The sequence below is a fragment of the Amblyraja radiata genome, chromosome 8 (assembly GCF_010909765.2).
Source record: "Amblyraja radiata isolate CabotCenter1 chromosome 8, sAmbRad1.1.pri, whole genome shotgun sequence".
NCBI lineage: Eukaryota > Metazoa > Chordata > Chondrichthyes > Rajiformes > Rajidae > Amblyraja > Amblyraja radiata.
The window spans coordinates 50,226,831-50,242,905 of NC_045963.1; the positions used below are offsets into that span (position 1 = coordinate 50,226,831).

Below are 16,075 nucleotides of genomic sequence, written 5' to 3' on the forward strand. Positions count from 1 at the left end.
GGAGGAGGTGGGAGAGGGGGAGTGAAGGAGGGAGAGGAAGGTGGTAGGAGGGGGAGAGGTGGAGGATGGGGGAGAGAGAGGGAGAGGGTAGACTTGAACTCGGCGAGCGGGCGGCTCGGACGGGGCCGACTGCGAAAGAGCAGCGGGCCTTGGCAGCTCTCTGGACCTCGGGCGGCGTAGAGGGCCTCGGCAGCTCTTTCAACAGGAAGCAATTTGGGGCAGTACTGATTTCACTAAAAAAGGTTTTAACCACAACTTTGCATCTTATGTATAGACCTTTCAAAATGGGAGAGCAGATAATAAAACTGCTGTATAATGATTTCTCACTGATATTGTTATTGGCAGCAATTTTAGATAATAAATTATAGGTCACTGAACCTTAGTGCTGGATAAAGGATCTGATAGCCCGAGAGTTACTTAGTACAAATATTTCATTGATTCTAATATCTCATTTTAAAATATTAACTACCATAGTTTTAAAACAGCGACATGCATACAATTGTCTTTCTGCTGGCTACAGCTAGAAATCAAATTGTCTGACCCCATAGTATGGTACAGCAGATAAGCCTGTGATTGTTCTTAGAAAGAGAATTTCAGTTACATTCATTATGTTCCAGTAATGGTAGCAAACCTATTGTTTTACTATCTTTCAAACTCACGTCTGCTCAATGGACAAAGTGGGAAGTCAGAAATCCATAAATGTCAGCTATTATGGCTCAGTCCCAAAACCAGTCCTAAAACTTTCATTCTACCTGGCCCAAGGTATGGGCATCTCCCACGGCTTTACTAATTCAAATAGATAGTACTCAAATTATGGCATGATAATTCCCTCTCATTGCTCTTAAAAACATCAATAAAAATATTTTAAACTTGGAATGAAAACAACAAATGCAACATTTCTTCCATAGCAATCCTGAACTCCCCCAGAGTGGATTCAAATTTTTTTAAAGTATTAGCCCTGCAGACATAGGATACAAACAAGACAAAGGAAACAACTGAACAGGATTTGTAGCGATGTGACCTGATCTACTTAGTATACCCAGTATTTGCTGTTTTTATGACCGCATGCAGCTTCTGGTGGATGACCGAAGAACAGAAGATAAATTAGTTAAGATGTAAATAGGTCTCAACTGCTTGCCAAAAAGCTGATGTCAACAAACTATTGGGTAGCAGCTGCAAACTACCACGCAGCACATGTTACAAAAAAAGGCCACAAATTCCTTTTATTCAAGAGCAATGCTGTTATAGGTAAAAAAAACCTCTGACAACATATAATAATCCATTCTTCAGCGATGCCTGAGAAAGAGACTCCCAAAACAATACAGAAATTGATGAGCACTTTGGATTTGGTTCCATAATTTCACATGCTGCAGGCAAAAAAAAACAACTTACCAATGAAAGCAATGACATTGGGATTGATGATTCCACTAGGTAAAAGATGGAAGTCATATTCAACAGAATCCACTACCACTGTGTGGCCAGCATTGTTTCCTCCCTGTGTGTGAAAAAGAGATAAATAAAGCAAAAATATTTCTATATACCACCCACCTTTTCTTTCTAGCAACCGACTTGTACAGGTCTAGGCAGCTTACATGGACAAGGTATGTGTATTAATGGGCAAATTTAATGATATGGCATTGGGCTTCTTTCTCCTCCATATAAGAAAACTCACTCCACACAGCAGCACGGTCAGACAAGTGACACAATAAACAAACGAGAGGCACCAGTGATGGGCAATCACCGGATCAAAACTACTGAATTACTGTTCGAGCCTTCATTGTAGAAAGGGAAGTATGTAGCTGAGCCTTACATAGCATCTGTATGTCTCAATGCATTTCGTTGTCTCTGTACTGTACACTGACAATGACAATTAAAATTGAATCTGAATCTGAATCTATATTCTGAACTGTGCTCAGTCAATTGGTCTCAGGTTGTATTGTATGGTGTCTCTAACATATTGAAGTGTTACATGGAGCCTAACAGTGGTATCATTCACATCAGGAGATACAAGGAAGAGGAATGCAATGACAGTTTATAAAGTACAAGTGGGAGTGGGTGAGGCTGTACGTGGATAGAGGAATAAATGGTTAGCAAACAAGACATGACGCAAGGTGCTATAACAATTCATTTCATCTGTAACAAGCAAATGGGTGAGGAGAAAGGGAAGCGGGTCACCCTTACCGCAACCTTCAACACCAACATACTGGAATGAGAAGACGTTGGGTGTAGGATGGAGCTTGGGTTAATTATATCTTCAGTCAACTCGCTTGCTGATACAAATTGTTTTTGTTTACAGTGTAAATTGGCCCAGTCTCGCCAAAATCTTACCGAGCACTACAATGAGTACATCTAAGAATATTTAATTAAAATTCTGGCTCCTACCTTATCAGTTAAAAAGTAAATAAGATAATGTGAAACATTTTCAGGATAAAGTGCCTTCAATTATTTTTAAACCCCATACAGTTCCACAATTTTCTGAGGTCATATGGCCTTGATAACGCCATCAACAAGGCTAAAAGAGACTTTTGCTTTAATTTGGATTTGAGTCCAACATTTGGCATATGTGGCAGGGCTTGTACTCTATCACTTTCACAAGGCAAAAGCAGGGGGCAGCTCAAGCGAGAGCAAGGCATCACTCTTGGATGAGCTCAACACGTTCTGCCCATGCTTGGATAGGGTGGATATTAATATGCCTTCTGGGGCCCCATCGCCACCGATGGTGTTGCAATTTCAGTCACCAAGGCCAATGTCAGAAGATCCTTCAGGAGGGTGAACTCTCGAAATGCGGCTGGACCTGATGGACCTCTCAAAACCTGTGCAGGCCCCTACCTGCTTTAATAGGGCATCAAAAATACCAGTGCCCAAGAAGAGTAAGGTGACATGCCTCATTGACTACTGACCGGAGGCACGAATATCCATGGTGATGAAGTGCTTTGAGGTTAGTTATGACGCATATCAACTCCTACCCCCACCAAAAACCTGGACCCACCATACTTTGCCTACCGCCACAATGAATCAACGGGAGATGAGATTGCGCTGGCTCTCCACTCTGTACTGGACTATTTGAACTATAAAAACACATCTGTTAGGCCGTCACTCAGAATACAGTTCGGCATTCCAACACCATCATCCTCTGCAAACTTAATGGGCGGTACGGTGGCACAGCAGTGGAGTTGCTGCCTTACAGCGCCGGAGACCCGGGTTCGATCCCGACTACGGATGCTGTCCGTGCGGAGTTTGTACGTTCTCCCCGTGCCCGCATGGGTTTTATCTGAGATCTTCAGTTTCCTCCCACACCCCAAAGATGTACAGGTATGTGGGTAAATTGTCTTGGTAAATGTAATAATTGCCCCTCGTTTGTGTAGGATAATGTTAATATGCGGGAATCGCTGGTCAGCGCGGACCCGGTGGGCCGAAGGGCCTGTTTCCGCGCTTTATCTCTAAACTAAACTACACTAATACCAAGCTCGGGGGAACTAGGTCTCTGCACATCCCTTTGCAAATGGACCCTCGACTTCCTCATCAACAGAATCCAATCGATAAGAATTCGAAACACTTCTTCCTCGATAACCAAAAACTAACATTCAGGTTCAGGAACTGCTTCTTCCCAACAACCATCAGGTTATTGAGCACTATGAACTCCAACTAAACTATGAACTGCCTTGATTGCACTAGGGACCTTGAGTTTAAAATATTTTTGCATTATATTGATTTTATAGAACGTCTATTTGTTGTTTATTATGGTATCTACTGAGGACTGTGTTTACATATCTGTTGTGCTGCTGCCAGTAGGAATTGCATTATTCCGTTTCGGAACATATGACAATAAAACAATCTTAACTCTCTTGATCCAGAATTTCAGATCCACATATCCAAACCATATATCAAATTCTGAAACATCACTTGACTCACCCCTTGGCTCAGCTAATCTGCTGCCAAAACGCTTACCAAAATCTATGACAAAAGTTTTGACTATATGCATGCAAATTTGAACAACCACCTTCAGTCTATTCCATGTAAACATTATACTGCCTTTGACCCAATCTGCACAGTTCTGTTCAACTCTGACCAACATTGTCTCCGTGAAATGCAATTGTGCCTTGTTTGACCCCAAAATATTGTATATCTAGATTGGTTTGTACCTTGCATATATTAGGTGGTGGCAGAGTTACTGTTATCTTAGGAAACTATCACATAGTTAACTTCTGCACAATTGTATTCATCTCGTTTCATTCACTCAAGTTATTTACAATGCCAAATAAATGTTTCCTTCATGCTCCTGGTCTGAAAAGCGCCTTATTCTGTTTCCCTGCTGGGATAAATAAAGTTTTAGACAATCGACAATAGACAATACGTGCAGGAGTAGGCCATTTGGCCTTTCGAGCCAGCACTGCCATTCACTGTGATCATGGCAGAGAATTCCTCAGAAGGCAGTGGAGGCCAATTCTCTGGAGGCTATCAAGAGAGTTAGATAGATCTCTTAAAGATAGAGGAGTGAAGGGTTATGGGGAGAAGGCAGGAACGGAGTATTGATTGTGGAGGGTCACCCAGCGATTTTATCGTATCGTATTCAACAGTTCAACAATTCAAACGGGGAATTATAGACCAGTTAGCTAGACATCGGCAGTGGGGAAGATACTTGAGTCGATTGTTAAAGATTGGAAAGCAGTGACAGGATCGGTCAAAGACAGCATTGATTTATGAAGGTGAAATCAAACTTGACTAATCTTCTGGAATTTTTTGAGGATGTATCAAGTAGAATGGATAAGGGAGAGCCAGTGGATGTGGTGTATCTGGACTTTCAAAAAGCCTTTGACATGGTCCCACACAAGAGATTAGTGTGCAAAACTAGAGCACATGGTGTTGGGGGGTACCACACAAGAGATTAGTGTGCAAAACTAGAGCACATGGTGTTGGGGATAAAGAACAGGTTGGCAGACAGGAAACAAAGAGTAGGAATTAACGGATCCTTTTCAGAATGGCAGGCAGTGACTAGTGGGGTGCCGCAAGGCTCGGTGCTGGAATCCCAGTTATTTACATATATATTAACAATTTAGAGGGAATTAAATGTGACATCTCCAAGTTTGCGAATGACACAAAGCTGGGTGGCAGTTTGAACTGCGGTGAGGATGCTATGAGGCTGCAGGGTGACTTGGATAGGCTGGGTGAGTAGGCAGATGCAGTATAACATGGATAAATGTGAGGTTATGGAGGTGCTGGCTCGAAGGACCGAATGTCCTCCTCCTGCACCTATTTTCTATGTTTCTATGTTATCCACTTTGGTGCCAAGAACAGAAGGCAGATTATTATCTGTATGGTGTCAGATTAGGAAAAGAGGAGGTACAATGAGACTTGTGTGTGCTTGTACATCAGTCACTGAAAGTAAGCATGCAGGTACAGCAGGCAGTGAAGAAAGCTAATGGCATGTTGGCCTTCATTGCGACAGGATTTGAGTTTAGGAGCAAGGAGGTCCTACTGCAGTTGTACAGGGGTCACTGCCTAGTGAGACCGCACCTGGAGTATTATGTGCAGTTTCGGTCTCCTAATTTGAGGAAGGACATTATTGCTATTGAAGGAGTGCAGCGTAGGTTCACCAGGTTAATTCCCGGGATGGCGGGACTGACACATGATGAAAGAATGGGTCGACTGGGCTTGTATTCACTGGAATTTAGAAGGATGAGAGGCAATCTTATAGAAACATATAAAATTCTTAAAGGATAGGACAGGCTAAATGTACAAAAAAAATTCCCGATGTGGGGGGGGGGTCACAGTTAAGAATAAGGGGTAGGCCATTTAGGATTGAGATGAGGAAAAACATCTTCACCCTTAGAGTTGTTAATCTGTGGAATTCTCCACCACAGAAGGCAGTGGTGGCCAATTAACTGTATGTTTTCAAGAGAAAGTTAGATTTAGCTCAGGGCTAAAGGAATCAAGGGATATGGAGAAAAAGCAGGAACAGGGTACTGATTTTAGATGATCAGCCATGATCATAGGGCCGAATGGCCTACTCCTGCACCTATTTTTCTGTTTCTAACCTGTGAACCGTACGTCTTTGGTGGGCAATGGAACACCAAAGGAAAGCCCCCAAATTCATAGAAAAAACGTGCACACTCTACACAGACACCACCAGAAGCCAAGATAAACTAAAGCACCCCAGTTGCTGGAACTGTGATGCAGCAGCTCTATGAGCTGCACTATTAGCCTGCTCTTCTCACAGTTTGGCTCAGTATCATTTTCTATTTGAAGTACACTCTCAAAGAATCTTACAACATTTTTGCCTTCATTAAAGTGTTACACATATTAAAAGTTGCTGTTGTTCTGCCTACCAAAGGCTCAAATCCTATCTATGCGCCATTTAATCCTCATGTAGTCTGGTGTTTGTACTTTTTCAGGATTCCAGTATCACATTATGGTGGATAGGAAAAGCTACATGTTATGTCCACTCGCACCAGTAGAAAATATTTTGAACTATGACTATTTTGATCTGCAGGAATAAGATCAATTTGAAGTGACAGATTCAGCACATTGCACTTGAAGTGTATTGGGCATAGTATGAACTGTGCAAAGGCTCCCTTCTCTCACTATGCACAGCTGGTCACACCAGTAATTGAACAGCTAGGCTGCTTCACAATTCTTTGGCATTGAACAGTATAGATTCTGACGAAAACAAACCTGCCACAAATTAAAACTAATTTAGCAATGCCTAACAATGAAGTTCCTCTCTTCAACACGTTTCAGTATCAAAGCTGTATAGCCATGCAGTAATTAAACAACCAATGCTTGTGCACATTGCCAGAAGTTGCAATTTTCTACACCACCCTTACATTTATCCAGTTACATGAATGGATAGATGAGGGGATATTTCCAGCTGTCAGCACAGCACATGACATAGCACTTCATTAAAGAAAAATAGCACAAGACTCTTGATCCTGTTCCATGTGTAAATCATGACCCACATGGATTTGCAGCTGATCATATGGAGGGAAAGGATTTAAAATAATACCGTGAATGTTTTCAGCATTTATGGAAGCATGTCAGACAATGCATCACAAAACTAACCTGCATAAGTTACAGCTTAAGTGACATCTAATACATACCAACCTCAGCCATCTATCAGCAACCAAGCACAAAGATAAACTTGAACTTCTCCATTAACTAGACTAGGAAGAAAACACATCAAGACAATTGTTTGGGGGTTAGGCAAGAGTTGAGGAGGATTTGCGGGGGGATAGTATTTTTTTTCTTCAAAACAGCCTGCTAACTAATGGAATTGGCACAACCTGAGGAATGGATTACTGGTCAGAGCCCAGGAATGCACGATTGTCATTGGGATGTTATAAAGGCTTAATGGGCTGCATGTGAAATGTTTGTACAATGTCCATTTCAACTGCAAAATCCTCAGGAAGATGTGTGGATTACAGATTCCATTCTTCCAAACCTGGGGGCCTGGCTGGGATGACAATGATGTCTTATTCTCTGGCCTCAATCAATACCACACAAGAAATTATCTTGCTTCATGCTTGTTAACTGCTTTGAGTTTGCAGTATGCAAGTTGGCAGTCATGTCTGCCTGCATATCATTAGTGTTCAGTTAGGAAAAACAATCCACCCGCTGCAAGCAATTTGATAAATGTAACTTTTGCCTTACTAGCAGTCACAGGCATTTGATAAGGTCCCACATAGGAGATTAGTGGGCAAAATTAGGGCACATGGTATTGGGGGTAGAGTGCTGACATGGATAGAAAATTGGTTGGCAGACAGGAAACAAAGAGTAGGGATTAACGGGTCCCTTTCAGAATGGCAGGCAGTGACTAGTGGAGTACCGCAAGGCTCGGTGCTGGGACTGCAGCTATTTACAATATACATCAATGATTTGGATGAAGGGATTCAAAATAACATTAGCAAATTTGCAGATGACACAAAGCTGGGTGACAGTGTGAACTGTGAGGAGGAAGCTATGAGAATGCAGGGTGACTTGGACATGTTGGGGGAGTGGGCAGATGCATGGCAGATGAAGTTTAATGCAGATAAATGTGAGGTTATCCACTTTGGTAGCAAAAACAGGAAGGCAGATTACTATCTAAATGGCGTAAAGTTGGGAAAAGGAGAAATACAACGGGATCTGGGGGTCCTTGTACATCAGTCTATGAAAGTAAGCATGCAGGTACAGCAGGCAGTGAAGAAAGCAAATGGCATGTTGGCCTTTATAACAAGAGGAATCGAATATAGGAGCAAAGAGGTCCTTCTGCAGTTGTACAGAGCCCTAGTGAGACCACACCTGGAGTATTGTGTGCAGTTCTGGTCCCCTAATTTGAGGAAGGACATTCTTGCTATTGAGGGAGTGCAGCGTAGGTTTACAAGGTTAATTCCCGGGATGGCGGGACTGTCATATGCTGAGAGAATGGAGCAGCTGGGCTTGTACACTCTGGAGTTTAGAAGGATAAGAGGGGATCTCAATGACACATATAAGATTTTTAAGGGCTTGGATACGCTAGAGGCAGGAAACATGTTCCCGATGTTGGGGGAGACCAGAACCAGGGGCCACAGATGTTCAGTAATAACCTATTTTTAAATTCATTCCAAGGACATGGATAGCACTGACAAGGACAGCAATCAATTCTAACTGCCTAACTGCCATCCGTCAAAATGTACCATTGAGCCATATTCTGAGATCATACCCACCAAACCTCTGCAGTCACAAGATGGGGAAAAGAGCAACCGCGACATTCTGTTGCATATTGAGAAAATGTATTTGAGAACTTGAAATCTTTAAAAGTGGATAGCTAAAAAGAGTGAATGGGCAAAGGGAAGGTTAAAGGACCTGAGGCAGTGTCGTTAATCTCATCTTTTTTTGACACTTCAGGTGCTTGTCATTAGGAGTTGCCGTGTCAATAATGAGATGGTATGCTTGCCTTCATTGGTCGGGGTACGGAGTAAAGGTTCAGGAAGTCAAGATACAGGTTTACAAGATTTTGGTTAGTCTGCATTTGGAGTATTGCATGCAGTTCTGGTTGCCCCATTACAGGAAGGATGTGAACACTTTGGTGCAAATAAGAGTTGGCATCTTGTTCAGCACTGACATTGTGGGCCAAAGGGCCTATTCCTGTGCTGTACTATTCTATGTTCAATGTACATGTTTACAATTTATTTTTCTTTGAATTTCAATCCAACCAAATAGTAAACTGCAAAACTCAAGATTTCATATGTCAGAGGCCTCTTCTCCCTCTCAGTAGCAGTAAAACTAACACCAGATGAAGAACACTGCCACCAGTTTTAAACTGAAGCATATATGTGAACAGTTTTAGGATGGTTTTATAGTGGTTACAATTATCCTACATAGAAAACTTAGCATTTTACTGAGTGTAATATTATCTGCTAAGAATATTATTGCACTAAAATGTTGCTTGTCAAGAGAACAAAAGACTGCTTTTATCGACATTTCTGAACCAGAAACCAAAGGTGGAGCATTTTTTACAGTCCTGCTTACACCCCAGAAGGCAAGGTTAATGCCAAACTTAAGCACCACTGATCCCTCAGGAATATTATAATTTGGTTAAAATTCAATACATAAGCGCACTCATCAAAATAAAAAATGTGCCACAATGAGTTTCAGTATTGAACAATGGCACTTGCATTAAAGTTGGGGGACCTCTCTTAAAGCATACATCATCTGTTACTTTGGAGTATGTGGGTAAAAGCATTTATTTTAAGATAATGCTCAGCAAAATAAAATAGGTGAACAGTTGCCTGTATAATCTGGACAAAGTAATTCTGACATATGAGAGTACACTCAAACTTCTCATCAACAAAATGTAACAACGAATCTAAGTATGTAGCATTCTACAGCTTCAGGTCTAATTACACCATAACTGGGAGATAGATATGCCTCCATCGAAGTCATAAAATCTCTGAAAATAATCTCAATGGGGGTCAGTGTAGCTGTGTCAAAGCACGTACCAATTTGATGTCAGCAACCAGATTGGAGTCTAAAGTATAGTTCAGTGTGATCCCCAAGCACTAGCTTGGTGTTGAAGCAATTAAAGACTGTAATTTATACAGTGTGTATACTTAACCAATACATAATACTTAACTCAACTTAACCAACGGCATGTCTTTTCAACCATAAATCACAGGACCAAATCATGCACATGCTGCAGATCCACTCATGTTCTGTTGCTAAGTTTAGCCATCTATTAATGCCTCTCCTTTTCTGTTAACTTGTCAGAATTAAGCCTATAGAAAATTTCATAACAGTTTTACATTTGAAGCATTGAGTCCTAAAAATTTAATTTGCTTCTGCAGTTTATGCAAATAATGAGACACTTAAACAACAAAACATTGTTGTGTAAAATTAACTTTCATAGAGCAGATACATCACCTGATCAGATACGTGCAGTATTGAAAAATCCTGAAAGAATCGTTATTAAGGTCTCAGTCTTTAAACATTAACATTGTTTCTCTTGTCAGAGATTGGTATTTGACCTACTACAGGTGCACAACCTTTTATCCGAAAGCCTTGGGACCAGACACTTTTCGTAATTCAGAATTTGTCGGTCTTCGGAATGGAAATTTTTTAGCGTAGATTTTAATGGCTGGCTCAGTGGTAGAGTGCTCGGCTCATATCCGCAAGGTCGCGAGTTTGCGCCTTGATCCTGGCAGTTACTCGATCGCGAGTTTGAGTCTTCAATGTCGTTTTTTCTTGCAGAATAAATGTTTGTATGAAATACAGTGTAGGAGAAGTGTACTGACTGTGTGGGCAGAACTTTGGAAGTGATTGCCCACCAGTCTAAAAAGCCGCTGTGTCTCCCTGTCCCTGGGATAGCAGGGGGCGATCAAACAGCATAATACCCCCCTCCCCCTCCAACTCCAGAGGAATCCGCTCCCCGATGGGCCGCTACCAAAGATCATAGAGGAGTTCCTCTATGATCTTTGGCCGCTACAGCGACAAGTGGCAGTTCGCCCACAGCCCGAGCTGCGCCCCCTCATCCGCCACCCCAAGAACAAGACGTACCTTGCACACCATCAGCTTCTGCCCCTACGTGTTCCTCTGGAGTTGGAGCGGGGCTGGGCTGGAGTTGCTGCTGGCTGTGGGTCTCTGGGATCTCCGTGCTTGCAGTGGGCCTGGGGGTCGGTGGGCGGCGGTGGGAGCTGTGTATCTACGGACCTAACTCCGTGGAGCTAGCCAGCTTCGGAGCGTGGAGAGCTGCGGGGGCGAGCTGCTGCGACCCGGCTCCGGTGGATGGTGACACCGGGAGCTCGCGGGTCTCCGGTGGGAGACTGCTTTGCGGGGCACCGGCAGCGGCGACTTCTCCCGCCCGAATTACGGGGTTGAGAGCAAAGATCATAGAGGTTGAGAGTGACCTGGAGGGGGGCCTTACAACGCCCGGCGCGGCTGTAAATTGCCGCGGACTTGCTAGCGCCCGCCGGGGGCTCCAACATCAAGACCGGGGCAGGGTGCTACATCTCCGGGCGTGGCTTTGAGTGGCCGCTCCCCGATGGGCCCCTACGACGCCCCGAGCTGCGCCCCGTCATCCGCAACCCAGGTTCCTCTGTAGTTGGAGTGGGGCTGGGCTGGGCTGCTGTTGGCTGTGGGTCTCTGGGATCTCCGTGCTTGCGGTGGGCCTGGTGGTCGGTGTCCAATTGGTCCTGACACGGTCCTGCGAAATCGCCGACGTGAAGACAGTGCAAAGCCCCCGCGCCGGTGCAATGGGCGGGGAGCTGGAGAGGGGAGGGAAGGGGTCACACACATGGCTGGGAAGCAGAGGGGTGTAGGTGGGGTGATACTGAAGCGAGCGACAATCTGCTGCTGCCTGCCCCGCTGAGTTAAAAAGTTCCCACGCAAGACTCATGAAACACTGTATATCGTGAGTCTACCGTGGGAACTTTTTAATTCAGCGGGCAGGCAGCAGCATATTGTCAATTATTAACCCTCCCGCGCAATATACCCTCATCTTCTCTTTTATGAATGGGGATTTAGTTCCCCTTTCTTCGAGGACCGACCGGAGGTTCCGCTGTCACCTCTGCGGGCCGCCCTCGGTGAACGTTTTCAAGGACCTTTCTTCAAGGACCGAAAAAATGGCCGCTATTCGGAGGTTTTCGTTATTTGGATCTTCGGATAAAAGGTTGTGCACCTGTACTGGATGTTTCCTATGTTTGTTTGGTCCGATTTCCTGCATCTGCAGTTTTTCTTTTGATTTTCCTTTGATTTTTTGCAACTTTAATACAATATCAGTTTTATTCGTCACTTGCACATAAAGTGCAAGTGAATTGAATTTGTAAAAGCATTTGATTTCCCCACCATAATTCCAGAGAACAGATAAAAATCTCAAGGTGTATTACTCCCGTTTGAGGTCAAGATGTGATTACAGCAAATTTAAAATTAAGGGTTTCAATGTGGCAAATACAAGGTGGAGGAACAGTTGATGTTGGTGAAAGTCTAATGGGGCTTTTTCACGGGGCGAGTTGACGCAAGATGTCACCAGAGTGAAGTGGTCGTGGTCCAGCACGAGTCTCGCACGATATAACGGGGGGTAGATAGAGTTCCCACGGTACTCGGCATTTCTGTTATTTGTGCGAGTGACTTGTCCGTCTCCCGAGCTTTCGCGTTAAATCTTGAATGAACGTCGTGAACTACACGTGACACAAATGATGTAACTTTTTTTTTCACACACTATAAATATCCTCCCTTGGTTGAATTGGCTCATTTGGAGACATGTTTTACTGTGTATGTGGGAGACACAGATGGACTGAGCACAGTACCTCGGTCTTACTGTGTGTGGGAGAGGGGGAGAAAGAGACGTACACTCACAGAGGCAGAGTCTCTCAGCCTGTGTAAGAGGGAGGGAGAGAGAGAGAGAGGCACACACAAGGTGGATGTGAAATCTCACCTGCCTGTTTCAGTGACAGACACCCGCCGCCAGTAAATGAAGACACCCCCATCTGTCTCCCCCTCCTCTCCCTCGACTATAATCTTTAAAAGGGACTTTACTGAAAGGTTACGCATTTATCGACCACAGGCAGCATATCAGAAGGGTCTCGATATCTCTGGAGAAAAAGAATAGGTGGCGATTCGAATCGGAACCCTTCTTCAGACATCCTAATCGGAATTGAGTCTGAAGATGTGTCTCGTCCCGAAACATCAGCTATTTTTCTCCAGAGATGCTGCTTGACTCGCTGAGTTACTCCAGCGTTTTGTGTCTGTCTTCGGTTTAAACCAGCATGTGCAGTTCACTCCTTACACGGGTCTCTGGAGAACATTGATTGGTAGCGTTCCGGACCCTGCTTCGGAAAGGCATCGATCGCTAGTCGGCGAGGACTCCGAGCTGTATCTCTCAAAGAAGTACATGTGAAAAATTTCTCACGGACCATAAAAATGCGGGACCTTTCAGTAAAGTCCCTTTTAAAGATTATAGTTATTTTCTTGAATCTCATTAACATAACTCATGCATAAGTTGATGTCCATATGCGGATGCAAATCTTTATTTTTATTTATTTTTTAAATTCAATCCCACAGAAGACAATTTTTACTCACCTTCTGTCCCCTCTGTCCAGCTTCCGGGTTCACCGTTCGCAGGAGTTCCCACGGTACCCGCAAGAGTTATTACGGATATCGCACTGGCCACTACGTTCATATAATGTTGCAATGCTCAACCACAAGTGTACAAGTCACTCTTGGAGAAATTCAAACTTTCTTGAATTTTCTCCCGAGTGACCAAGATACACGATTACCTGCCGTTAGCGCTACGGTGGTCCACGGTGGTCCACGAATGCCGTACTGTTATCGCACGATGTTCCCACGATGTTAAACTCTGGTTAACTCTTGCGTCAAGTCGCCCCGTGAAAAGGCCGCTTAACAGCACTGCAGATGCTGGAAATCTGAAGTGAAAGCAGAATTGCTGAAAACACTCAGCAAACCAGGCAGGATCAGTGGAAAGAGTTCCTGTTTCAGGTGGAAAACTGTCAGAACTGAGAAAGAGAGAAAACATTAGTATTCGGGACCTAAGATATTTCCATGTTGTTGGATTTGTGAAATTTGCTACATGTTACCACGCAGTACCAGTTGCACAGAAAATGCACACTGCTCCAAGAAGGCTGTCTCATGATACCAATCATGCATAACTTTGAATTCACTGTTGAAACTAATGTGTTGACCAAATTATAATCTGAAACGGGCAGCCCATCGAGTCTGAAATAGTTGACCAAGATTCAGAGCATTAATTTGGGGAGATACCAGATTTCATATTATCAGGATATAATAGAAATAGGAATAGCAAACATGCTTTAGCATTTTAGGTTTGTTACATAAAAATGGAGAATTCAATGTTCATGCTGCCCAAATAGAATACGAGGTGTTGTTCCTCCAGATTGTGTATAGCCTCACTCTGGCAATGGAGGAGACCGAGGACAGGAAGGCCAGTATAGGAATGGGAGTTTTAGGTAACTAGCCAAAGAATAGCCCATTTTTTCTCCCCCTCCCATGTACTCCACCTGCACCCATTTCTCCCCTTTCCTCGATATTCCTTTCTCGAGCTTCACAAATCACATATATCCCTATCTCACACATTTTTTTTCTTTTTTGGTCTTTGTCTGGCCTTTGTCCAACCAGCTACCTATCAAAACTCCCCCTCATCTGCATCACTTATTGGGGTTTGTCCTACCCCCACAATAAGTCTGAAGAAGAGTCCCAACTCTAAATGTCACCAATTCATGTTTTCCAGAGATGCTGCTTGCCCCACTGAGTTACTCCAGCACTTTGTGAGATTTTTTTTTGTAAACCAGCATCTGCAGTTCTTTGTATCTATCAATAGCCCTCGGACAGGAAATTCTTATATCGTATGCTTAAATAAAGTTGATAATCATATTTGTATCCACTCTGAAAGTTGATGACTTTCAACAGAAGACTGCTCTTATGAAAGATCATCAACCTGAAAACCTTCATTCCCTTTCTCTCACGAGCATACCTCATTGTTTCTAGCCTTTTCTGTTTCCTTTACCACAACGCAGAAGGTCATCACCTGGCCCATCAGATCCAACAAAGCAATCCTGCCAATCCCTTTCAACCTCTCCCCTTATTTCATAGAACAGTGCAGCAGACCCATGATGAGGGAGGAGGTATAGGAACAGGTAGTGCATCTCCTGTGGTTGCAGGGACAGGTACCTGAGGAGGGGGTGGTTTGGGTGCAACTGCAGGAGATGCAACACTTGTCCCTAGACCTCCTCCCACAACTCTGTCCAGGGACCCCGACTGTCCTTTCAGGTTGGTCAGAGGTTCACTTGCGTCTCCTCCAACCTCATCTACTGCATCTGTTGTTCCAGGTGTTGACCCTTATATGAGATCAAACATAGACTGGGTGTTTTTTTTTGCTGAACACCTTTGCTCAGTCCACTGGGGCCTATGTGATCTCCCAGTTGCCAAACAGTTTAACTCCCCTTCCAATTCCCATACTGACCTTTCTGCCCTGGGCCGCCTCCATTGTCAAAGTGAGGACAAACACAAATTGGAGGTACAGCATCTCATATTTCCCTTGGGCAGCTTACAATCCAGCAGTATTAATATTGATTTCTTTAACTTCAAGTAACCCTTTCATTTCCTCTCTCCATCCCTCCCCCACCCTAGTCATTATACTGGTTTCACTGTCGTCCTGGTGGGTTTCATTGTCTGTATAACTCGTTAACACCCAACAATGGGCCGTTTCCTTGATCATAGTTATCTTTTTGCATATCTTTCATTTGTTTGTTCTACATTTCTCTATATCACTGTCTATATGTCTCGGTTCACTTTCTCATGACTCTCAGTCTGAAGAAGGGACGACCCTAAACCTATTCCTTTTCTCCAGAGATGCTGCCTGACCCGCTGAGTTACTCCAGTTTTTTGTGTCTATCTTTGGTTTAAACCAGCATCTGCAGTTTCTTCCGACATAATGATGTCTCACAGTTGATCATGACATAGATCCTCCAGTCCTTCTTGCCCGTTGAGCTTCTTGCAGCCTTTAATGCAAATGATTATATCATGTTTCTCCAACACTCCCATCAGCTGGGCAGTGCCATATTCCCATGGTTTGATTCTTATTTGTCCA

At 43.6% G+C, this 16,075-nt stretch overlaps 1 protein-coding gene across 2 annotated transcripts in view; it reads right to left on the reverse strand.

Moving 5' to 3' along the window:
* adss2 (adenylosuccinate synthase 2) overlaps window positions 1-16,075 on the reverse strand; it is a 78,487-nt gene that overhangs the window by 32,351 nt on the left and 30,061 nt on the right. Inside the window, exons 1-3 of one of the 2 annotated variants that reach the window (XM_033025860.1) lie at window positions 11,011-11,016; window positions 9,624-9,627; window positions 1,393-1,497 (exon numbers count right to left, since the gene is read on the reverse strand). Coding sequence is in view for 1 of the 2 variants with exons in the window: in XM_033025859.1 (XP_032881750.1) it covers window positions 1,393-1,495 (103 nt within the window). In the remaining variant the exon portion in view is untranslated. Of the gene's footprint in view, window positions 1-1,392; window positions 1,498-9,623; window positions 9,628-11,010; window positions 11,017-16,075 lie in introns of those variants that run through there. The other variant, XM_033025859.1, reaches the window with a different exon arrangement.